Source organism: Hypanus sabinus, chromosome 6 (genome assembly GCF_030144855.1).
Source record: "Hypanus sabinus isolate sHypSab1 chromosome 6, sHypSab1.hap1, whole genome shotgun sequence".
Taxonomy (NCBI): domain Eukaryota; kingdom Metazoa; phylum Chordata; class Chondrichthyes; order Myliobatiformes; family Dasyatidae; genus Hypanus; species Hypanus sabinus.
Genome location: NC_082711.1, coordinates 146,018,363 through 146,044,363, shown reverse-complemented (window position 1 = coordinate 146,044,363; position 26,001 = coordinate 146,018,363). Strand labels below are relative to the sequence as shown.

At 42.0% G+C, this 26,001-nt stretch overlaps 1 protein-coding gene across 2 annotated transcripts in view; it reads right to left on the bottom strand.

Annotated features, from left to right (window-relative positions):
* hpda (4-hydroxyphenylpyruvate dioxygenase a) overlaps positions 1–24,869 on the bottom strand; it is a 57,617-nt gene extending 32,748 nt beyond the window's left edge. The window contains exons 1-5 of one of the 2 annotated variants that reach the window (XM_059973152.1): positions 24,746–24,869; positions 17,109–17,135; positions 16,942–17,004; positions 7,610–7,714; positions 6,869–6,911 (exon numbers count right to left, since the gene is read on the bottom strand). In XM_059973152.1, the coding sequence (XP_059829135.1) occupies positions 6,869–6,911; positions 7,610–7,714; positions 16,942–17,004; positions 17,109–17,135; positions 24,746–24,748 (241 nt within the window). In that variant the 5' untranslated portion in view covers positions 24,749–24,869. Of the gene's footprint in view, positions 1–6,868; positions 6,912–7,609; positions 7,715–16,941; positions 17,005–17,108; positions 17,136–18,065; positions 18,084–24,745 lie in introns of those variants that run through there. The other variant, XM_059973153.1, reaches the window with a different exon arrangement.
* Between the last annotated feature and the right edge of the window lie 1,132 nt (positions 24,870–26,001).

The following is a 26,001-nucleotide window of genomic DNA, read 5'->3' as shown; positions in this document are numbered from 1 at the left end:
AGTGAAGTTATCCACTCTGATTTAGGCGCCTAATGAGTGAAAGGTAATAACTATTCCAGAACCTGGTGGTGTGAGTCCTGAGGTTCCTGTACCTTCTTCCTGATGGCAGCACAGAGAAGAGAGCATGTCCTGGGTCGTGGGAGTCCCTGATGATGGATGCTGCTTTCCTCCTCAACATTCCATGTAGATGTGCTCAATGGTGTGGAGGGTTCTGCCCATGATGGACTATACTGTATCTCCTACTTATTGTAAGATTTTCTGTTCAAGGTTATTGGTGCAGCTAGTCAATAAACTCTCCACCACAGACCTATAGAAGTTTGTCAGAGTTTTAGATGTCATGCTGAATCCTTGCAAACTTCTAATGAAGTAGAGAAACAGCTGTGCTTTCTTTGTAATTGTACCTATGTGCTCGGCCCAGGACTGGTCATCTGAAATGGTAACTCCAAGGAATTTAAATTGCTGACCCCCTCCACCTGTGATCCCCCTATGAGGACTGGATCGTAGACAGCCAGTTACTCCTCCTAAGGTCAAAAATCAGTTTCTAGGTCCTGCTGACATTGAGCAAAAGGTTTTTTTTTGTGGCACCACTCAGACAGATTTCTATTCTCTCTCCTATTTGCTGATTCACCACCAGCTTTGACACAGCCAATGACAGTGGTATCATCAGCAAGCTTGGCTATGACACCGGAGTTGCGTTTAGCCGCCAGTCAGAAGTGTAAAGCGAGTAGAGCAGGGGGCAAAGCACACAGCCTTGTGGTGCACTTGTACTGCTGGAAATCATGATAAAGAATGAAGTTATAGGGAGCATGATAAAGAAATATTCACATGATACAACAATTGATCATGTGCTTGACAGTGACTTGGTTAGCAGGATATGAAAATGGGAAATGGAACCATCAGGAAGGAAGTTAAGGAGCATTAAAACCCCACACTCAGTGATTTAGAAACAGCTTCTTCTCCTCTTTTATCAGATTACTGAATGAACATTTTTTCTTTTTGCATAGTTTGTTGATTTTTGTAATTTATGGTAATTCTGGGGTGGTAGAGATATGTCTCTATCAAAAAGGAGGTGTTAGGCGCACCTTCCCTCTGCCAGCCTGCGAGCCACCCTTGGGCAAGGTGCTGCTTAGCCCTCCAGTCGGGGTCACATGAAGCCATGGGAGCAGATGATGGATGGCCGTATCACCAGCTGGTGCATATCACAAGTCCTGGTTATGCGACCACGGGTGCCATGCAGACAATCTCTGAAGTGTATCAGTAATGACCGGGGTCACCTGTCTTGTAAAGACACTGCCCAGAAGAAGGCAATGGCAGACCACTTCTGTAGAAAAGCTTACCAAGAACAATCATGGTCATGAGACCATGATTGCCCACGTCATACAACATGGCACATGACAAATGACAATAGGGATTCTATATCTTTGTGCTGCAAAACAGTAAATTTTATGTCATTAAAGTCAATGACAATATATCTGATTCAGATTCTGAAATGGGAGTTAAGCTAAAGTGTGGGATAATGCAATTGAGGAGATGCAACAGGAAAGAAAATACCCAATATCTGCATGGTTATTGAGATGTGTGGAGAACAGAGGGATACTGGAATGTTTGTCCACTGTTCCGTAATGTAGCAGGACAGATCATTAAGGTGAGTGCAGACACATATGGGAGGTTAACATGATTAGCTGACATGTGAAATGTAAGGAAAGTGTTCCCAGATTTGCCAATATAGTATACAATGCTCAGATCACAACCTGAGTATTGTGTATAGTACTGGTCAACAAATTGTAGGAAATATGTAATTATACCTGAGAGGGTGCAGAGGATGTAATGAAGAGTGAAATCTTGTATTTATGAGAAAAGATTGGTTAGGATGATTAGTTTGGATCAGGGAAGTCTGTGGGGAGAATTAATTAAGGTGTTATTGAGAATTATGAGAGGTCCAGATATAATAAATAGGAAGGACCAATCTTCCCTTAGCTGAAGGAAAGAATAATTACAGCTCACCGATTTAAAGCAATTGATTGAAAGATTTTTTTTTTCTGATTTGAAGCATTTTCCCCACTCAGAATTGAAGGAGTCGAGATTTTATTGCATGAAAGGGTGTGCAGACTGAAACCCTCGTTACGTTAACGGGGAACTTGGATGTAGAAGTAAAGGACTGCAACCCTCACTGGTACACACCGAATACTGGAAAGTAGTGTTGGATTGGGTAGGTTTTTTTCCCATTGGCTAAGGCATAAAGGGCCAAGAGACCTGTGTAGTATTTTATGATTCTATATGGGCCCATGCTGCATCCACATATTACTAATGTAAGATATATATCAAGACTGGCACTGTAGCAACACTCACTGTATTGAGGAATGTATCAAAAAGAGCACTATCTAAATACAAGCAAAAAGCACTACACTACACTGAAACATCATCACTTTGTGCAAATACTTGCATTGTGGTATGCAAATGTCAGAGCTGTATTAACACTTAACTGAAACCAACAATGTATCAATCCGACTGTATCCAAAACCCATAGACAAGAGGGATTCTTCAGATGCTGCTAGTCTTGGGCAATACACGCACAAAATGCTGGAAGAACTCGGCAAGCAACTGACTTGCTGAGTTCTTCCAGCATTTTGGGTGTGTGTCCAAAACCCAGTGAAGTTTCATCATGGGTTGCGGGAACAGTGTTGTCAAAGAGCAACTCTGAATTGATGTGATTGTTCATACATCAGCCGAAACACCCGCAGAGAAGAAACATAAGTTCATCCAAATGACAGCACAACATTAACAACAGCTTCATCTGAACATTAGGTTTCTGGTGGCAATTATTGTGCCTCGATTTGGTATCATTCATTTAACATAGTTATTAGATTTGCATATGTATTATATATATATATATATACACACACACACACACACACACACACACACACAGTACTTATTGTAATTGATTTACTTATTTATTTTTCTTTCTACATTATCATGTATTGTATAGTACTGCTGCTGCCAAGCCAATAAATACCACGACATATGCTGATAATAATTTTGATTCTGAGATTTATCATTACCAATCATCAACCAACATCAGTTTATCTCAGATAATCCCTGTGCTGACACAAAGTGGTGTTTATAGTATCTCCTGTTTTAATTTGTCCCTCAATGTTATCAACACTGTTGCAACACAGACATTGCCTCAATTCAACAAAACTCTTGCAACAAAGTCTATGGCTTTGCAATTGAACATTATTTAAGTTGCAGAGGAAGGAGAGAGGTGTGGTAAATGAAGAGAATACCTGCAATGGGAAGTGGCACAACAGGTGTTGGTGACCATAGGGAGAAGTTAGTCACAAGTTGTATGTCTGAAGGTGATGTAACCAAAGGAAATGAATGAAGATGGAAAGGAGAGAGGGGGAAGAACAATACTGGAACTGTATGATACAAAACAGTAATTACTTGGAAATCCAAAAACTAGATGACCTTTCATCAGAACTTGTCAGTTCTTACACAATTTCGCATTTTGATTACTTGCATTATGCAATTCATGAATTTGCTGCAGACCTCAGTCAATTGCCTTTGTTTTGTGATGAGTTGCAATACACCACAGAGAATCTCAATTCAGGTTGCACCTCAGTTTATTAGTTTAATTCTGTTGCCATCTATTTTTCAATCTCAATTCAGCACCATCATTTCAAAACGTCCTCTGCCTACTACCATCACTTTTCTTAGCACTTAGTGTAGCCTTATTCATCAATATTCTTTCTGTACAATCTGTACATCAATTCATCAACACCTTTCCAATACAGACAATATCTAAACCCAAGTTTACACTTTGATAGAGTTTTACAGCGTGGAATTGTGCATTTCAGCCCAAGATGTTCATGCTGAGCTTTATGCCTATCTACTCTAATCCCATTTGCCTGAATGAGGTCTGTATCCCTCCATACCATACGGATTCTAGTATATGCCCAAATGCCTCTTGTACTTAGTGGCTATATATCATTCCAATACCTCTTCCGGCACCATGTTCCACATATTAACACCATCTATGCAAAAGAGAGAAAAAAAAATTTCCTCAGGATTTAAACTCCTTTCTCTCGGTTTAAACTAATGCCTTTATCTTTTTGATACCCCTACAATAGGATAAAGCCATTGTTACCACTCTTTCAGAGAAACTTTGTTGCCCTTTTCAGGGAGCTGTGGACTCAAACTATCAACACTGGACAACAAAAATATCACTCCCTGAATATTTCTATGTGTACCTTATGGATTTTGGGCTGCTGATCATGAAAATCACCATGAAATTTCCCTATCACGTACCTTTTTTTTAATATTGCCTATATTTGTTATTTCAATTAATAATTCAGGTCAATGAAAAATGAAATATTTTCTACCTTGTCCACACACGCTGGGAATGCTTAGACAGGGCAGATGCTACATGGCAGTACAGGTTTTAGAAAGGCTGTAAAAGAATTACATAAACACCATTCTAAGCATTGCGTTTACAAGTATGTCGGTTTGCAATCACATTGACGTGCATGCTCTACACCCTTTGCATGTTGTGTGTATTCATTATAATAAAGTAATTGTATTTTCAGGTGTACTTGTCTCACCAATGTTGCAACAGTGGTGATACTTTCTCTTATATTTGTGGCGAGTATACACTTAAATCTCAAAGACTGAGCATGACTGCTCTTAATAAGAATGCTGGAGTTCTACTCTGGGTATAGAACTGGTGACCAAGACAAAGCCTGGGCTCCACATATTTGTGGCACAACATGCGCTGTCGATCTCAGAGCTTGGCTCAGAGGCACTTGGAAGTCAATGCTGTTCACTAAGCTGATCAGCCGTCAATGCTGGCTGATTATTATTAGACACTCTAGCGAGAATCCTCAGACACCGAGTACTAACAAAAATCACCAGTGAAACATTGTCAGTTTAGTTGAGCAATTGCAAAGCTTCAGCAATGTTATGTAATTAAAAACATTATATTCACTAAAAGTTACTTTCTTGATTCTCCAAATTCTTACATGATATAAGAAGTCTGAAATAATATTTGTTTATACGATAGACCAAGCAGTCTATCATATAAAAAAATTCTGAGGATGTAACACTTCTGAAAAAATTTGCTGTCCATTGTAATGCAATTTATTACCACTTTTTCAATGCAGGCTGTATTTCAGTTTATAACCATTTTTCCAACACGCTTTACTTCAATACATCACTATTCTTTGAACAGAGGTTAATACTCAATTCAGTTCTAGTCATTCAGCGGTAGTTCGTCACCTCTCTCTCTCTCTCATCAAAAGCATTAGGAACACTTAGATACAGTAGGGACATTTAGATACATTAAGGACACTTAAGAGACGTTTAGATTGGCACATGAATGTGAGGAAAATGGAAGGATATGGACACCGTGCAGGCATAAGAGTTTAGTTTCATTGGCCATTTAATTATTAATTTATTTAGCTCAGCAAACATCATCAGCTGAAGGGCGTACACTGTGCTGTACTTTTCCATGTTCTAAAAGCAGTATCACAATCCATCTCAAACATGAAAAAGGTCTGCAGATGCTGGAAATCCAAAGCAACACACACAAAATGTTAGACGAACTCGACAGGCCAGGCAGCATCAATTGAAAACAGTAAGCAGTCAACATTTCAGGCCAAGACCCTTCATCCCGAAACATCGAACACTCTTTTCCACAGATGCTGCCTAGCCTCCTGAGTACCTCCAGCACTTTGTGTGTGTTGTTCACAATCTATCACCATTTTTTCTACACAGACTGTAACCCAACTTATTATCGCTCTTTGAACAATTGCTATATCCTATTTCATTATTGTTCTTTCTCTATTAAATACAGTATACCAGCTCGCCAATGCTTTTTACAGATACTGTGCTGATTTGCATCTATTGGCATAACATGTAGGCATAACAACACAGTGTGTTCATGGGCAAAAACAATGAGTAATCTTCATCATATCATGACTCTGAAGTTATATAAAATAATACTTAAAATTCAAACTGCAAAAGTAAATTTATTATCAAAGTACATATATGTCACCATGAAATTCATTTTCTTGTGGGCATACTCAATAAATCCATAATAGAATTAATGGAAGATGCACTAACTTGGGTGCAAAACAAGCTGTGAAAATACAAAAGGAAAGGAACAATAAATAAATAAATAAATAAATAGCTAGCTAGATAAATAAATAAATAAATAGACAGACAGACAAACAAACAAACAATAACTATCACAAACATGAGATGAAGAGTCCATAGGTTGTGGGAACATTTTGATGATGGGGCTTGAAGTTGAGAGAAGTTATCCATTTTGGTACAAGACCCTGATGGCTGAGGGGTAATAACTGACTGGAACCTCGTGGTGTGGATCTGGTGGATCCTGTACCTTCTTCCTGATGGCAGCAACAAGAAGAGAGCATTTCCTGGGTGATGGAGATCCCTGATAATGGATGCTGATTTTCTGCAATGTTTCGTGTAGATGTGCTCAGTGGTGGGGAGGGCTTTGCCCATGATGGACAGGGTCATATCCATTATTTTTTGTAGGATTTTCAATTCATGGATATTGGTGTTTCTATACCAGGCTGTGATGCAGCCAGTCACTCTTCACCACACATCTATGGAAGTTTGTCCAAGTTTTAGATGTCATGCCGAATCTTCACAAACTTCTAAGGAAGAAGAGCCATTTCTGTGTTTTCTTCATAATTGCACAAGTGCTCGGCGAAGTTGGTGAGGTATTTTCATTGATTCTATTATGGTTATTATGTACGAGAAAAATCTAATGATTTTAAGGAAAATGTTAACCTATATAAGTGTTTTTACTAAACCTAAAACAAAATGTCACAATACTCACCCTTGTTACCAGGATTTAGTGCTGATTGGAAAACAAATATAATCTGTAGAAAAAGAAAAGATAGTATTGAGATTTCAATTGACTTTCACTTATCTTCTCTGAACTGAAGTCAGTTTAAAAGCTGACACAAGGGACACAAGACATTACAGCCAAGCCCTATCTCTGGTAACAGAATAAGGGAATGGTCTTATTCAATGCCTTATCTCAACTATGATAACATGAAACCTGAGTTAGCTCAAGAAACAAGACAGGAGACAAGAGCTGTCTCAGCGTCTCAAAATCAACTTCAAATGCACAGTCAACAAACCGGCTCACAAATATCTTGATTATTCTTTGTTGAAGATAATTAGGATAACGCAGAACTTCTATTGGAAATACAAAAAGGCTTAGAGGAATCACGTGCAACCACCCAGGAGGATATGGAAATTATTTTTTCAGCGCTGTTCCATGACACCAGTGGACTGCTAGGTTTGGGCATCTTATGTGTGAAGTACTTTATTGGGTACCCTCTGCTTGCTTGAAAAACAGACAATTTCATAATTACCCATGTACTGCCCAAGGACCTCAGGACGCTACAAACTAAGAGGACATATGTCCATAACAACAGTACGTCTTTCAATGGACTCAGTAAGCAAGTAATTGGTGCTTTCATCAGCATGAAATGTTAAGGTTAACAACTTTTGAAATATAGTATTAAATTTCTGTGCAATCCATTTTTTTTCTCAGCTGGCTGGTCCTTACTTTATTCTGCCTAACGGCATGTGACACCACCTCGCGACTTCCTGTCTCCAGTCCTTTATATGCCAACGCCTCAAATCCAAACCTTGTGCAGTAATATGATGCAGCCTGCAAAGGGAGATAAAGGGACATCAAGTAATTGACAATTGCTATTCACAGAAATCTTGTTCCAATGTAATGTAGACGCTATTTACGAGAATATCTGGTGAATAATTTTCTGGTTATAATGGCTGCAGTTTCATCATTACTCATGGTAGGAAACTCAAATTGCATTACTGATGATTATCTCATTCATTAAAATAGTTACCTGGATTGAACATTTAACTGTTTGTGTGATTATCTAATCTAAAATCCACTGTTCTAACTTGACCTTATCTACTCATTGATCGTTGCCTTTTTTTCCATATAAACCATTCTAGACCGGGTAATATGTTACCCCTTGGTGGTTGTGATATTGTTTCAATAATTCACGTGTGTGTGTGTGTGTGTGTGTGTGTGTGTGTGTGTGTGTGTGTGTGTGTGTGTGTGTGTGTGTGTGTGTGTGTGTGTGTGTGTGTGCGCGCAGTATGCTTGCACGTGGTGTTTGAGTGTAAGTATGTATATTTGTGTGTGGGGGAATTTGGTGTGTGTGTGGTGGGGGGGGAATGTATAGACATTTTATGAATTTGCAGGAATCTGTAATAATTCAGAATCTGAATCAGGTTTTATATCATCAGCATATGTTGTGAAATCTGTTGACTGCAATCCTTAATAATAGAAAAACAATGTGAATTACAGTAAGCATAAATTAAATAAGTAGTGCTAAAATAAAAAATAAAATTTTTAAAAGTAGTGAGGCTATGTTCATAGGATCAATGTCCATTCACAAATCAAATAGCCAAGGGAAGAAGCTGTTCCTGAATTGTTGAGTGTGTGCCTTAGGCTTCTGTACCTCCTTCCTGATGGTAACACTGATTGAGAAGGTAAAATTAAAGTTCAAAGTACTGTTGATTTTAAACTGATCCAGAAAATGAGGTTTACTCAAGAGCATTTGACATGATGTTGAACCTGCAACAAGCTGCAGAGCCAGTCTGCCCTGATCAAACTCACACAAAATTGCAATAAAAAAAAGAGTAACCAGAAACCAGTAACATATTATAACATGAACTACAGAGTTCAATCCACAAACTGTGTCAAGTAAACCTTTCCCAGAACCCAAACTCCAGTGCCATCCTCCAAGGGTATTGAGCGAGAGGAAGAGAGAGAAACCGGTCAAATGCAGTCACCTTCCTCTGGGAGCAGTGAGCAAGCAGACTTACCTACTGGTAACGTATTCCGTTATATTGCTAGCATTTATTCCTCATTAACAACCGTGATAGAAGTGATTAACTGATAACTTATCTCCCTGCTGATTGTGAGAGTGTGTGCAAACTAGCTTTTGGAATCAGAATCAGATTTATTATCACTGACATAAATGATGTGAAATTTGTTGTTTTGTGCCCGCAACACAAAGAATTAAAATTACTATACATTTCAAATATAACTGGCACCAAAAGAAGAATAATGAGGAGTTTTTCAAGGACTGTTCAGAAAACTGATGGTGGATTCAACACACTTCCGTTTGCACTTCACTCATCGTGAGACATAAGAATTGAAGAAGGATTTGGTTTGGGGTTTTGTGGAGTAGTAGTGGTGGTGTTGAGGTGTCTACATTGATTGGGCAAGGATGTGTTTTAAGCTAGAGAAATCTAGGATCTCTGGTGTTAAAGAAGGGCAGTCTCACAGACAAGTTTTGTTTCTCCACAGATGGGATTGCTCTCCCATCCATCTCTGAGAAATCAGTCAAAAGCCTAGGAAAAGTCAAAGAGATTCTATGAGATGTGGCTGCCATCTAGAAGACCACCAATGAGTTAGAAGTCTGGCTCACCAGTGTGGATAAGTCAGGCCTACCTGGCAACCTCAAGGCCTGGATTAACCAGCATGACATCCTCCATTGAATCCTTTGGCCAATGCTGGAACATGAAGTACCCATGTCATCATGAAAGAAAGATCAATAGGCTACTTTCGAAGATGGCTGGGCCTCCCACATAGCCTGAGCAGCATTGCTCTGGATGGAAAAAGGAACAAGCTGCAGCTTCCCTTCAGTGACCTGAATGAGGACTTTATGGCTTCCCGTACAAGAGAATTACTAATGTACAGAGATTCCTGTGACCCCAAGTCTAGGCGAGGAAGAGGTGTGAGCAGCTGTCAAGGAAGTGTGTTACCACCAGGATATTAGGATTAGGGCAGCAGGGAGCTTGGATAAGGTGGTAGGGTGTGCTGAATCCAAAGATCTCCTGGTCCAACTTCTGGCAGTGCATCAGATTCATGACCCAGGCTATGGACAATGTCCTGCCTCATCCAGTGAACCTTGTTGCTTGGGGTAAAAGTGAGGCACCATCATGTCCTCTCTGCCCCAGCAGAGGGAACTTGGAACACATTCTCAGCAGCCGCCGAAAAGCCCTGGGAGAAGGGTGCTACTGCTGGCACCATGACCAGGTGCAGAAGGCAGCAGCAGGAAATATCTCCTCAGCTATTAACAACATTAAGAACTACTGCCAACCCAGAAAACCCACAACCTTTGCCAAAGTTGGAGGCCAACCACAGCCTCAGCCCTGATCACCCTCAGGCTTCCTCACCACAGAATGTGACTGGCATCTGAAAGTCAGTCTTGGTAAGCCATTGAAGTCCCCCAACTTCACCACATTATCATCACTGAGGCCTGACATGTTTATTCTGTCAGAAGCCTCGAAGCAGGTGAGCATGGTATAACTGACAGTGCCAAATTGTCTTGGGAAGACCAAATTGAGGAGGTGTTTGAGCACAAAGAAGGCCGTATACCAGGAGCATGTAGAACAATGCCAGAGAGAGGGGTGGAGGGCACGTTCCGAGCCTATAGAAGTGGGTGTAGAGGTTTTTCTGGCTGCTCATTCTGCAGAACCTATTTTCTCCTTGGCATTAAAGAGTCTGCAAAGAGAAGAGTCATCAGGGCCTTCAAAGAGGCTGCTGAGCAAGCCTCTAGATGACTATGGAATAAGAGGTATGACCCATGAACCAGTGCTTCTGGGACACAATGCTTCTGGAATCAACCCTTAGCTGGGTCACCTGGGTGAGGGTGTCTGAACTTGGAAGACCTGAAACATCCGAGGACCCCAGTTTGCATCACTAATGATGTCTCCCAGAGCATCTTAGGATGTATCTCAGCATCTATGCCAACTTCCTACAAGAACCCTACGTGTACACAAGGTTTCAGGTATTGTTTGGTGTGGAGCCCGCAGTGCAGACCTGACACATGTGCCAAAGCACCTCCTTTCTCTGTGGAGAATGGCATTTGTGAAGGATGTTTATTCAAAGGTTGACTGGAGCAGAAAAGGATGGGGGAAAAGTCAGAGCAGGGTAGGTAATTGCTGCTGGAGAGATGATCAATTTGGGAGAGGAGAGTCCTTGAAAGGGTGGTGGTGGGAGGGAAAGAGGACAAAATTTCAAGAAGACATACAATAACAGGAAGGGAAGTCAGGGAAGTTGTGTCAGTCAAAAAATGTGGTCATTTGCAGAGATGATCGGGTGTATGGTGCAAGAAAGCACAGGCAGTGAGTGGGAGGGTGTAGAAAATTCCCTGAGAAAAGAATGTACAAAGGAATTTTCCTGGGGAAAAAAAATGGATAACGAAGAGTCCCCAGCAGTGGCCCTGCCTCAACCTTCTGGTTAAAGACTGCTACATTGTGCAAGGTAATATCAACTGCAGGACATAAGTACAAAATGATCAGCTTATGACATCAAAACAAGCACAAGGCCATATGATGTCTGACCGTGTGCCTAGCTGGCCCTGTAAATACACATATCATACACACTAAGTATCCAGAATTAAAATATAGATTTTACCCAATCACATTAATTGAATGTGCTTTTGATTACAACCTTTCACATGTATCTCACTGCTGATAGAAATTCTGTCCTATCACTTCTGTTAGAAATTAAATTTCAGTGTGCAACATAGTGATATGGTTCTGGCTGTGTACACATTGAAGACTTGAGAAATCAAAGCAGGTTTACACTGGGTGTTGCAATGCATAAACACAAAATACTCTGCAGTTGCTAGGGTCAAAGCAACACGCAGGAGGAACTCAGCAGGTCAGGCAGCATCCGTGGAAACGAACAGTCAACATTTTGGGCCAAGACCCTTTGTCAGGACTGAAGAGGGAGGGGGCAGTGGCCCTATAAAGAAGGCGGGGGGGTGGGGGGAAGATCAAGGGGTGGGGGAGGGGAAGCAGGAAGGGGATAGGCAGGAAAGGTGAAGGAGGAATGTAAGGGGAAAGCACTATGGGTAGTTGAAGGAGGCAGAACCATGAGGGAGCTGATAGGCAGCTGGAGGAGGAGGCAGAGTGAAACTGGGATGGGGAAAGGGAGGGGGGAGGGAATTACTGGAAGTTGGAGAATTCGATGTTCATGCCAAGGGGCTGGAGAATACCCAGACAGTAGATGAGGTGTTGCTCCTCCGACCTGAGTTTGGCCTCATCCTGGCAGTAGAGGAGGCCATGAATGGACATATCCGAATGGGAATGTGAAACAGAGTTGAAGTGGGTGGCAACCGGGAGATCCTGTCTGTTGTGGCGGACGGAGTGGAGGTGCTCGACGAAGCGGTCCCCCAATCTGCGTCGGGTCTCGTCGATGTAGAGGAGGCTGCACAGGGAGCACCAGATGCAATAGATGACCCCAACAGACTCACAAGTGAAGTGTTGCCTCACCTGGAAGGACTGTTTGGGGCCCCAGATGGTGGCAAGAAAGGAGGCGTAGGGACAGGTTGCAGGGATAAGTAGCAGGTGGGAGATCCGTGGGGAGGGACGTGTGGACAAGGGAGTTGAGGAGGGAACGATCTCTGCGGAAAGCAGAGAGGGGTAGAGAGGGAAAGATGTGTTTAGTGGCGGGGTCCTGTTGAAGGTGGCGGAAGTTGCAGAGGATAACGTGCTGGATCTGGAGGCTGGTGGGTTGGTAGGTGAGAACAAGGGGATCTCTTTTTCTGTTGAGGTGACCGGATGATGAGGTGAGGGCCAAAGTGCAGGAAATGATGTGAGTGAGGGCATCATTGATGATGGCAGAAGGGAAACCAGTATCCTCCTCCTCCAGCTACCTATCACCTCCCTCATGGTTCCACCTCCTTCTACTCCCCATAGTGCTTTCCCCTTACATTGCTTCTTCACCTTTCCTGCCTATCCCCTCCCTGCTTCCCCTCCCCCACCCCTTGAGCTCTCCCCTTACTGGCTCTTCACCTGGCACCTACCAGCCTTCTCCTTCCTGCCCTCCCCTCACCTTCTTTATAGGGCCCCTGCCCCCACCCTCTTCAGTCTTGACGAAGGGTCTTGGCCCAAAACATTGTTTTTTTCCATGGATGCTGCCCAACATGCTGAATTCCTCCAGCGTGTTGTGCCTGTTGCTAATACTGCATGCTGTCCAGCTGATATTTTGTGGATTGCACAGACTGTTCTTGATAAGTTTGTAGATAATATCATTGGCCAGAGGGTCAATGAACCTTCAACTTGAAGAAATCATTTGATTAGCTTGACTCAGGCCATCATTGAAATGTGCATTTTAAGGAAGGAAAATCAGAAAGGGTTTCTAAGGCATGAGTAGATCTGTTGAACGTTCAGCTTGCAGTGGCAATATCCAATGGATTAAGGATGTTCATGGCTCCTGAGTCCATTACTCTACTGTAATCCACAAAACACTCTTACTTTACTTAATTAAAAATTTCTGATCTGTCACTTTCTCTCAATTCCTTTTATATTTTGGCATTGCTCTGCATTATGAGTTATTACCATTCAGAATGGTTATCTCTTAAACACAAATATGTAAAAGTAAAATCAACAGAAAGTACCCGATGTGTCAGAAACTGCAAGAGAAATGACAAATAAATGCTATGAGTATTTTCTCCAATCACCTACAATAATTAATCTGTACCTGAAACATGAAATCATCTATTGTTAACTTGATGAAACACTGGCTCTGTTTCCAACATGCACACCAAAGTCTCTATGTATCATTAATCACAATTATCCCCTTCCATCCAAAAACAGTCTATTTCCCAAGTTGTTCAGTTCCATTGGTAATATACTTACTTCTGAAAAAGACAATTTCTGTTTTACAATCATTTTTTTCTTTTTCTTGTGTGAAGCAATTGTACAATTAATTTCTAACAAGGCATTACGTACATAATAGCAAGATGTTTTTATCAGTATCTCACCTATAAGTTGAAAACAGGTGCCAAACATACATAGGAAGAGTTTAGAGCAAAGTTTCTGTGGAACCCTGGGGTTCCGTGAGAGACCGTGATTAAAAAAATCAACATTTTTTCAACTTTGCACAACACGTGATGCTAGCGAGTGGTGGGCAGTGATCGAGCAGCCTTGTTAACAATCTTGTTAGTGGTCTCTCAGCCAGGTATGGCAGTACGCAGTAGGCCCGCGTTTATTCTCAGCTTTTGATGTGACGTGGGGAGGCTTTTAATAATTGGTGAGCCCTATATTGCACACAGGGGAGGATGGTCAGCTGATTATTGGTAAGTGCTGTATTACACGGATGGGAGGATAGTAGACAGATAATTGGTCAGTGCTGTATTACACGGAGGGGAGGATGGTCGGCTGATTATTGGTGAGTGCTGTATTACACGGAGGGGAGGACAGTAGGCTCATGATTGGTGAATGCTCTATTACATGGAGGGGAGGATGGTCGGCTGATAATTGGTGAGCGCTGTATTACACGGATGGGAGGACGGTAGGCTGATAATTGGTGAGCGCTGTATTACACGGAGGGGAGGATGGTAGGCTGATAATTGGTGAGCGTTGTATTACACGGAGGGGAGGATGGTCAGCTGATTATTGGTGAGTGCTGTATTACACGGAGGGGAGGATGGTCGGCTGATTATTGGTGAGCGTTGTATTACACGGAGGGGAGGATAGTTGGCTGATAATTGGTGAGTGCTGTATTACACGGAGGGGAGGATGGTCGGCTGATAATTGGTGAGTGCTGTATTACATGGAGAGGGGGGATGGTAGACTGAAAATTGATAAGCGCTGTATTACACGGAGGGGAGGATGGTCGGTTGATAATTAGTAAGTGCTGGACTGCATGGATGGGAGGATGGTCGGCTGATAATTGGTGAGCGCTGTATTACAGAGAGGGGAGGATGGTCGGCTGATTATTGGTGAGTGCTGTATTGCATGGAGGGGAGGATGGTAGACTGATAATTGGTGAGCACTGTATTACAGAGAGGGGAGGATGGTTGGCTGATTATTGGTGAGTGCTGTATTACATGGAGGGGAGGATGGTCGGCTGATAATTGGTGAGCGCTGTATTACACGGAGGGGAGGATGGTAGACTGATAATTGGTGAGTGTTGTACTACACGGAGGTGAGGATGGTCGGCTGTTTATTGGTGAGTGCTGTATTACATGGAGGGGAGGACAGTAGGCTGATAATTGGTGAGTGCTGTATTACACGGAGGGGAGGATGGTAGGCTGATTATTGGTGAAGGCTGTATTACACGGAGGGGAGGATGGTAGGCTGATTATTGGTGAAGGCTGTATTACATGGAGGGGGGATGGTCAGCTGATAATTGGTGAGCGCTGTATTACATGGAGGGGAGGACAGTAGGCTGATAATTGGTGAGTGCTGTATTACATGGAGGGTAGGATGTTTGGCTGATTATTGGTGGGCGCTTTATTACATGGATGAAAGGATGGTTGGCTGATAATTGGTGAGTGCTGGATTACATGGATGGGAGGACGGTAGGCTGATAATTGGTGAGCATTGTATTGCACAGAGGGGAGGATGGTAGGCTGATAATTGGTGAGCGCTGTATTGCACAGAGGGGAGGATGGTAGACTGATAATTGGTGAGTGCTGGACTGCATGGATGGAAGGATGGTTGGCTGATAATTGGTGAGTGCTGTATTACACAGAGGGGAGGATGTTTGGCTGATTATTGGTGGGTGCTTTATTACATGGAGGGGAGGATGGTCGCTGATTATTGGTGAGCGCTGTATTACATGGAGGGGAGGATGGTAGACTGATAATTGGTGAGCGCTGTATTACATGGAGGGGAGGATGGTAGACTGATAATTGGTGAGCGCTGTATTACATGGAGGGGAGGATGGTCGGCTGATAATTGGTGAGCGCTGTATTACATGGAGGGGAGGATGGTCGGCTGATAATTGGTGAGTGCTGTATTACACGGAGGGGAGGATGGTCGGCTGATAATTGGTGAGTGCTGTATTACACGGAGGGGAGGATGGTCGGCTGATAATTGGTGAGCGCTGTATTACATGGAGGGGAGGATGGTCGGCTGATTATTGGCGAGTGCTTTATTACATGGATGGGAGGACGGTTGGCTGATATGGAGACCATTTATTCAATATTTTCATATGATGTAATATGACCCTGTTCCAAGCTTATTTGATTTTCCAGCTTTAATCTTATTTATGTTGAGAGGATCGCTCGGAGTTGATGACACTGATGATTATGTATTCTTGTGAGATATTATAAACAGCCCTTTTTTTTCTTTTTCTAGTTTTTCTTTCTTTTTTTTCTTTTTTTGCTTTTTTTCTTCTTTATTAGCTATTAGATTAGTAGTTTAGTTATTTTCGCATAACATTTTTTTTCTTTTTTCTGTGTTTTTTTTTATATTATATATTATGAAATACCTAGATTTACCTTGTTCATACATATACTGTATGGTTCATGTTTTGGGAAAACTCATTTATATTGTAATCATTGCTTATGTATTCTTTCATGTCCAATGGGAATTTGTATGTTTGTAATCCCTTTATTAATATATCAATTGCATTTTGTTCATATTATTAATGATAATAAAAAGATTGAAAAAGAACGAAAAGAAGGTCAGATTAGAAGGAGAAGAATCTCTCCCTTCTCTTTCTGAGCTTTCTGAATTCCTTCTCGAACCCTTTCCATATTTCCCATTATATTTTTATCAATTTTATTATTGCTAATTAATATAGATGTTCTTGAACACTTGCTTGTTTCTGTAAACATCAAGAGCACTTTGAAACAAGATGGTTCATGATTTTCAGCTTCTGATTGAGCAATGGAACTTAATCAGATCCAACAGTGCACACCATTTAATGTATATAGGCCGAAGGAAGTAGTTGTGTATTGATCAGGCTGTCTGCAGATAAGTCTGTGTCCAGATGAATTTGGATTTGGAAATATTTGTGTATAGATTGTGTAAATATCTTGTGTATCAGCATGGGGTTATGTGCAGACCTGGATAGATCCATCCATAGATGTTTCTGGAAGTTCATCTCACCTGTTTGGCATTTCCTACCCAGAAAGTGATATGATGAAATCTGACATATTGACCCTTCTCCAGCTGCAACAGAAGAATTGCAAGTTATTCCTCTTAGTGTAGATAGGTTCAACAAAAGAAAGCATTGGTAATCTTGTTTAAAAATTTAAACAACAAATGTCCTTCACCTTCTGCCCTTTGTCAGTGTAGGAAGTCTGAAACAAATGGGAAAATATTGGTTTAGTGTGACACAACCATGAAAGAGTACACTGTTCTTCAGTTAATAGCTTTTTCATAATATTGCTGTCACTTAACATTTGGTGGTCAGAGTAAATCTAATAGAAGTATGACTTTCTAATATGTTAAGCATATAAGCACTTACTTTTCATTCTGAAGACAACTCCCTATATGAGTTCCTTCTGTTTCATTTCTCTCCTACCCCATCAACTTGTCCATCATTTGTAAGTTTGCTGACATATCCTGTTTCCCTTTCATGTTCCCCTTGACCACTCCACTCAACAATTGGCTATTCAATTGTCACCAGGAAGGTCCCTCAAGAGACTCTGCATGACAGTGCCTGTAATATTGACTATGAATGGACAGAAAATTGTGCCTGATATTTTTTCTACGCTCATTCTTATTGGGATGTTCTTAACCATGTTCTCACATTTTTAATGGGCACATAATGTCTAAAACCTAAGGTGTCTGCCTCTCAGCTTTTACGTGCCTGAATCTTTTAATAAATTTGAAAAGCCAAGTCAACTTTTGTCTAAACCCTAAATTAAGGAATCATCCTTGTCATTCCTGCCTTAATGCATCCAGAAGAAAACCGTATTCACATGTAGGAAATGCTAAATTTCTTTTGACTTCCAGTAATTCTCATGAACATATCTATGTCAGAAAGTGGAGGGGCAAGGGTGCTGGAGGACCCTAATGCTGGACACAAACACGTTTCGTAAGGTTAGCTAAATAGGGTTTATTGCTATTTACAAGGAAGAATAGAACAGAGAGAAATCAAGGACAGCAAAGAGGAAGCGGGAATAGGCGTAATGGACAAGGACTCAGGCTGTGTCTAGACTGGGACTCAGGGTCTGGGGGCTAGGACCTGGAGCTTGAAGATCAGGGCCAGGACTCGGAACACAGACCATGGACTTGATACGTGGAACACCAGAGCCACGACTTGGCTTGCTCCGGCAAGAAACTTAGTTGGCTCCAGCTAGATGACTTTGGCTCGTGGTAGCTACAGTGACTTTGTTAACACTCTTGCGCTGAACGGCTGAAGCCGGAGACTTATAAACTGCCAGTTCGGTTGAGAGTAAATTGTCTTTAATCACCAAGCCTGAAGGACACGGGAAAACAGGGAATTAAAGGGAAACAAAGAGTCAACGGTCCAGATCGTAACACAAACTAAGTAAATTTAAAGAGAACCCAATCCAGACCATGATAATCTAGGTATTCCTGGCCTATCCCTCTGAACCTCTAGAAGAGCTTTGAATAGTAACCAAGATGGCGGCGCGACGCAGCTTGCAGCGGCCACTCCGGAACTGATTGTCTGTTATTTGTGAAGTGGGGTGCCATGCGCAATCATAATCGATTGAAAACAGACGTGGGAGCACGTAGGAACATCAGGAAATCTCCAGGAAGACCCTCTTCATTGCTGCTGCTGCTGTGAGGTCCAGGACTCTGCTGGGAAGAACAGGCCCCTAGTCCTCGGGGTCGCGTTGCCGATGGCCATTGGCGGGATACACTCGGCAGAGGATGGTGCTTGGAGAAACTGTGCCGGAAGGAATGGTTGCCAGCTCGGAGGTTCAACGGACGTGGAGTCTGCTGCGGTCAGGTCGCTTTCACTGTGTGCTGCGTCTGCGAGGCTGAGTCGGGCTGCGCCTTGGAAGTCCATAGCGGGGGCATTCCCTTCTGCCACCTGCGTGGGATGGCAAGTCTGTCGGGACCCTGGGGACTTGTGGAAACTGTGTGGTGATTTCTTTTGAACTTATAGTCTTTTAACATCTTTGGACTATTTTTACTGTGCCCATGGTCTGTTTTTTATCAATTATGCTATTGTTTGCACTGTTGTAACTATATGTTGTAACTATGTGGTTTTGTGCAGGTCTTGTAGCTTTAGTTTTTGGTCTTGTTTGTCTGGTGGGATTGGAGCTCCTTTCCGGGGAACGCGCTAAGACGGTAGCGCGATATTAATACGCAGCAGCCTCTCCGGACTCTGGATTGGGGATTGCCAAACGTTATGTGGATTTTCTGGTGTAGTCTGTTTTGTCATATGCTTTTGTGATATCATTCTGGAGGAACGTTGTCTCATTTTTTAACTGCATTGCATTTGTGGTTTCTAAATGACAATAAACTGAATCTGAATCTAGTGAAATATCAACTGGTAAAACGAGATTTTTTCTTTATCTACATTGGCTGAAATACACGTCTTCATTATCCATTTCCTTATTATGATATTAAACTGAATTCAGATAACTTTTTGTTATTTGTAGATGGTGCTTCAAACTTTTTCTGAACAAATAACAATACTGTTTTATGTGGAAGCACTCAATTATCAATAATGTTCCCTTTGTTGTATCCATCAGTTAACAACTTATTCATTTGTTCTTCTCTTTCCCAGTTTTAATGAAGGATCTTTGATGTGAAATGCTAACAGTTTCTCTTTCCAGAGATGCCAACTGATCTGCTGAGTGTTTCCAGCATTTTCTGTTTTATTTTTGATTTCCATCTCCAAGATTTAGGCCTCAATACCTTTTTGTGCAACTGGGGTCCTCAACTTCCTCACTTGCAGACCCCAGTCAGTTCAGATTTGCCACATCTCCTCCACAATCACCATCAACACAGGAGCACCACAAGACTGTGTGCTTATTCCCCCTGTTCTGCTCGCTTTATGACTGTGAATGTACAGTTCCAATGCTATATTAAATTTGCTGATGACACCATATCAGGTGGTGACGAAATCAGCATATAGGAGGGAGATTGAAAATCTGGCTGAGTAGTACCACAGCAACAACCTCTCACTCAACCACAGCAAAACCAATAAGCTGATTATTGACTACAGGAGGAGGAAATTGGAAGTCAATGAGCTTGTCCTCATCAGGCAATTGGAGGTGGAGAGGGCCAGTAACCTTAAATTGCTTAAAAGCATCAAGAGGATCTGTTCTGAGACCAGCATGTAAATACCACTCTCAGGGTGGAGCAGCAACACCTCATATTCCGTTTGGATGCCCTCCAACCTGATAGCATGAATAGCATGCCCTCCAACTTCCTGTAACTTCTCAACCCTCCCCCTTCTCTCCTTTTCCACTCCCTATTTTGGCTCCCCTCTTACCCTTTCTTTTCTCCTCACTTATCTATCACCTCCCTCTGGTGCTGCTCCTCCTCCCTTTTCTCCCATTAGTGCACTCTCCTTCTTCTTCAACCCTTTACCTTTTTCACCTTCTCACGTCATGGTTCCTCCCCCACCCACCTGCCTTCCCCTCACTTGGTTTCGCCTTCCAGCTTGTACTCCTTCCCCTCTCCGAGTTTCTTCTCCCTCCCCTTCCAGTCCTGATGAAGGGTCTCAGTCTAAAGCATCGACTTTTTATTCCTTTCCAGAGATGTTGCCAGACCAGCTGAGTTCCACCAGCATTGTGTGTGTCACTCTGGATCTCCAGCATCTTGTGTCGGTTTAAGAGATCTTCCCCATTATGCAGACGTTGTAGCTTTAATCTATTATAAACTACTATTCATTATTCCTTATTTAAAAATCCTGAATGGCATCCAGAAGTATACATGAATCATGGATATCCTTGGATATTTGAAAGTAACCCTGTGATAAATCTAACTTTCTCAATATCATTGTTATTTACTCTTATAACATCCAAAGGGAGCTGGATAGTTTCTCTTATTAAACCATATAACCATATAACAATCACAGCACGGAAACAGGCCATCTCGGCCCTCCTAGTCCGTGCCGAACTCTTAATCTCACCTAGTCCCACCTACCCGCCCTCAGCCCATAATCCTCCACTCCTTTCCTGTCCATATACCTATCCAATTTTACCTTAAATAACACAACTGAACTGGCCTCTACTACTTCTACAGGAAGCTCATTTCACACAGCTATCACTATCTGAGTAAAGAAATACCCCCTCGTGTTTCCCTTAAACTTCTGCCCCCTAACTCTCAAATCATGTCCTCTCGTTTGAATCTCCCCTACTCTCAATGGAAACAGCCTATTCACGTCAACTCTATCTATCCCTCTCAAAATTTTAAAGACCTCGATCAAATGCCCCCTCAACCTTCTACGCTCCAATGAATAGAGACCTAACTTGTTCAACCCTTCTCTGTAACTTAAGTGCTGAAACCCAGGTAACATCCTAGTAAATTGTCTCTGCACTCGCTCTAATTTATTGATATCTTTCCTATAATTCGGTGACCCGAACTGCACACAATATTCCAAGTTTGGCCTTACCAATGCCTTGTACAATTTTAACATTACATCCCAACTTCTGTACTCAATGCTTTGATTTATAAAGGCCAGCATTCCAAAAGCCTTCTTCACCACCCTATCTACATGAGACTCCACCTTTAGTAAACCTTTAAACCTCCAGTAAACCTTTAGTAAATTTCAGCAGATTCATGAGTGGTGACTAATTATTTCTAAGTGCATGTTGATGCCTCTTCATACCTCATGTGCAATGAAATCTAACCTCCCCCCCTCCATTTTCTTGTATAATGATCCCCTTCAGCTTTATGGTCTAATGTGTGGAATGCTATAAAAATTCATCCACTTTGCCTCCAAGTTTCACCCTGCCCTCAAATGTACCCTGGTCCATTTCCAAAACCTCCCTCCTTTACTTTCTCTATGTCTAGAGACAGCTTATCCACTGGTGTCTATTATAAACCCAGACTCTCACAGCTATCTGGATTATACTTCTTCCCACCCTGTTACTTGTAAAAATATCATCCCCTTCTCTCAGTTCCTCCATCTTCGCCGCATCTGCTCTCAGGATGAGGCTTTTCATTCTAGGATGAAGGAGATGACCTCCTTTTTCAAAGAAAGGGGCCTCCCTTCCTCCACCATCAATGCTGTCCTCAACCACATCTCTTCCATCTCCCACACACCTGCTCTTACTCCATCCTCACCCCACTCTATCAGGGATAGGGGGTGCTCTTGTCCTCACCTACTATCCCACCAGCACATAATTCTCTGTATCTTCCGTCATCTCCAACAGGATCCCACCGGCAAGCACATCTTCCCTCCCCCCACCCCCACTTTCCCCTTTCTGCAGTGATCACTCCCTACGCAACTCCCTTGTCCATTTGTCCCTCCCCATTGATCTCCCTATCCTTGCAAGTGGAACATGTGCTGCACCTGCCCCTACACCTCCTCCCTCACTACCATTCAGGGCCCTAAGCAGTCCTTCCAGATGAGACAATACTTCGGTGAGTCTGTTGGGATCATATACTGTGTCCAGTGCTCCCGGTGCAGCCTCTTGTATATCAGCGAGACCCAACATAGATTTGGAGACCTCTTCGCTGAGTACCTATGCTTTGTCTGCCAGAATAAAATCAGGATCTCCTAGTGGCCACTCATTTTAATTCCACTTCCCATTCCCATTCCAATATGTCCATTCTTGGCCTCCTCCACTGTTGTGATGAGGCCACATTCAGGTTGGAGGAACAACACCTTATATTCCGTTTGGGTAGCCACCACCCTGATGACATGAACATCAATTTCTTGAACTTCCGGTAATGTCTTCACCATTTCCTAAACCCTTATCCCTCTCTCACTTTATCTCCTTGCCCACCCATCACCTCCTTCTGGAGCTCCTCCCCCATTTTCTTTCTTCTATGGCCCACTGTCTCTCTCACCAATCAACCTCCCAGCTCTTTACTTCATCCCACCCCCTTCAGGTTTCACCTATCACCTGATGTTTCTTTCTCCCCTCCCTCCCCCCAGCCTTCTAAACCTGCTCCTTGGCTTTTTTTTCTCTAGTCTTGATGAAGGGACTCTGCCCAAAACACAAAACATCGACTGTGCTCTTTTCCATAGATGCTGCCTGGCCTGCTGAGTTCCTGCAGCATTTTGTATGTGTTGCTCTTGAGAATTGATCCCCTTTTCTATGTAGTGTTTGTGGAATTTCCCAATGTTCTGTAGAGTTTCACCAAACCCTCTGTTTGCAATGTTTCTATAACACTGTAATTAGATTAGATTTTCACCACTTATGTTTACCACTAATAAATTTCATTTATTTAATGTTGGAACCATTTGTCTGTTTTCTGAAGATCACGTGCAACTCACATGTACAGGGTGGGTCACTAAAATTATTAAAATTATATTTATTTTGTAGTAATAGCCAGGAAATTTATAGGTATTTCCTGGGATTTCTTCATAGGTGCCACCTGTCAAGTAAGTTGTAATGACTGCTGGCGAGAAGTAACTAGGATATCACTATCTTTAATATCAAATACAGGGTCTTGGGAGTGGCTTCCTACTCCTGGCACTGACTTTTTGTCTTGATATCAGACTAATAGTAATTTAAAAAAATGAGGTAGCTTCTTACCATACAAATTGATGCAAAGATGTACCCAAATAGGCATCCAGCTTACAAGAAAATGATTAGAGTCAAGAGAGGGTTGCAAGTGAAGGGCCACTATGCTGTGTCTAGGGATATACATTATTGCTTCAACATCTGGAGATTCCTTAAATTTCATCTTTATCTTCTTTAATAAATCAAATTTCTGAGACTCTTTCTTTTAAAAACCATTTCCATAGGATAGATTAAAAATTGCAGTAAACCTGTAACCATTTCATATAACGTAAGTCAGTACGGCACAGTAACAGGTCTTTTGGCTCATGATATCTGTGCAGACCATAATGACAATTTAAACAGTACAGTTGCTTGCTGTAAACTTCATTTTCCTGCCCGTTTATATGTTTGTCTAAATGCCTCTTCAATATCTAGTTCTGCACCTCCCCGTATCTATCGCTCAAAATTTAATTTAAAATTTGATACCTTTCTTTCACCCCTCAACCACTAACACGCCAGAGAAAACAATTAAATGTGTCCAACCCCTCCTTATAATTAATACGCTGTAATCTGGGCAACATCTGGGCGAACCTCTTCCGTGCTCTCTAAAAAGCCTTGACATCCTCCCTCTCCTGTGGCCATCAGAATTGCACACAATGACGATAACCAAAGTTTCATACAGATGCAACATGACTTTCCAACATTTGTGCTCAATGCCCTGTCTGATGAAGCATCAGACACCTTCCTTATCACCCTGTCTATTTCTGTTTCCACTTTCGTGGAGTTATGAACTTTCATTCCAGGATTCCCCTGTGCAAGGATATTCCTAAAGGTCCCGCCGCTTACTGCATACTTTCCTCTTACGTCTGACCTCCAAAAGTGCTATAACTCACACTTGACTGGAATAAACTCCATCTCCCATTTCTCTGCAGATATTTCCAATTGGCCTCTATCCTGCCATATCCTTTGAAAATTGTCTTCACTATCCACAACTCTGTCAATTTTTGTGTCATTTATACTCTTACTAATCACCATACCTATGTTTTCTTCCAATTATTTATAAGTATCACAAAGAACAAAGGCCCAGATCTTATCCTTATAGAACACCCCATCCTTGCTGGTCAAGGACTTCCATTCAGAACAAAACCCCTGTCTTCTATGGCCAATTCCCTATAGCCAACTCTATAGCTATTTCCCCCGATCTAATGTATCATAATGTAAAATTCTGAAAAGCTCGACCATACCCAGTTACCACAACAGTTCAGAATGTTCGGAATACATTTTTCACAATGGTCTCTACTCACCATGATGAAACAGTGGTAAGTACTACTTCAGGGAATTTTCAGTAGCAGGAAAATATCCATCAGGCTTTGCCTTATATAAATTCAATGCATCTGGGTGGAAAACAGCACTGTATCTTACTGGTTGGCATGAATCCACCTTTTGCTCCTCCCCATATTTTATTACCAAATAGATCTCGGTTACATTGCAACCCTATTTATTCCCGAGTTTTGAGGCATAGTTCTTGGAGTTTGTACCATGGTGCGTTAATCAGTAATTACAAAATTACAGAAAAGTGTGCCAGAAGCAAAAAAAATTAGTATTTTTCTCATCCAATGCGGTTCTCTGAAAGAGAGGACATAGTCATGGACTTCTGCCAGGACTCAGTATTTGCAGTTAGTTTATTCACCTTCAATGTGAACTGGAGTTCTGTTTGACAAAATATGTCGACAAATATTTTTTCTTCTCCCAACAGAAAAAAAATGGAATAAATTGGGAACTCGACATTTGAGCAACATTGTGATCTGTCAGATTGTATTGTGAGAAGGCATTGCTACATATGATTAGAATGATAACCCTTTATCCTTAAGGTTGTTATACTTAACTGCGGGTGGTAGTGGGAATGAACTCCCAATGGCGTGCACCTCAAATAGCCTCTGACAACCAAGTCCAGCTCCTGGCCTTCAAGTGTGGCTTAGCTACTAAGTCCAGTGGAACCACTTCTACTGCCAGGAGAAGGGGAAAAGGCCCATTGCTGGCGTCTTAAAACCAGTCAGCTCATGCAGATGGGGCTCATCACCCATGGTTGGCAGCTCATCTAGGAGAAGGAAAATACTGATCTTAAACATATGCTGTCTTGGAGCTATATGTAATCATGGGGAGGGCTTTGGGAGTAAACCCTGAGGGAAAAATTTGGAGCTGGAGTCCCTAAGACAGTCCTACGTCGAGTTGAATGCTGACTGACAACTTCTGCCATGCTGCTGATGCCAAACTATATCAGTGTCTGCTGTTCCTTTGGGTTCATCAGCTGCGTGGAGAGGGGGAGCTTGGGCAACAGCTTGCTCTCCATATTGTACTGCCCTGGTGTTGCATATCTAAACATCTGGGACCTAACATCCATGGTCAAGCCTGACCAATGGAGGCCTCATAAGTCTTTGTGAATGAATCTGAGTAATTGCATCACTTACATTCATTAAAAAAATAGATATCATGGAATAAGCCAAAGTATTGCTATCCATGGTCTGAAATAAAACAGCTTAACAAGAGTAAAGTGCTGATG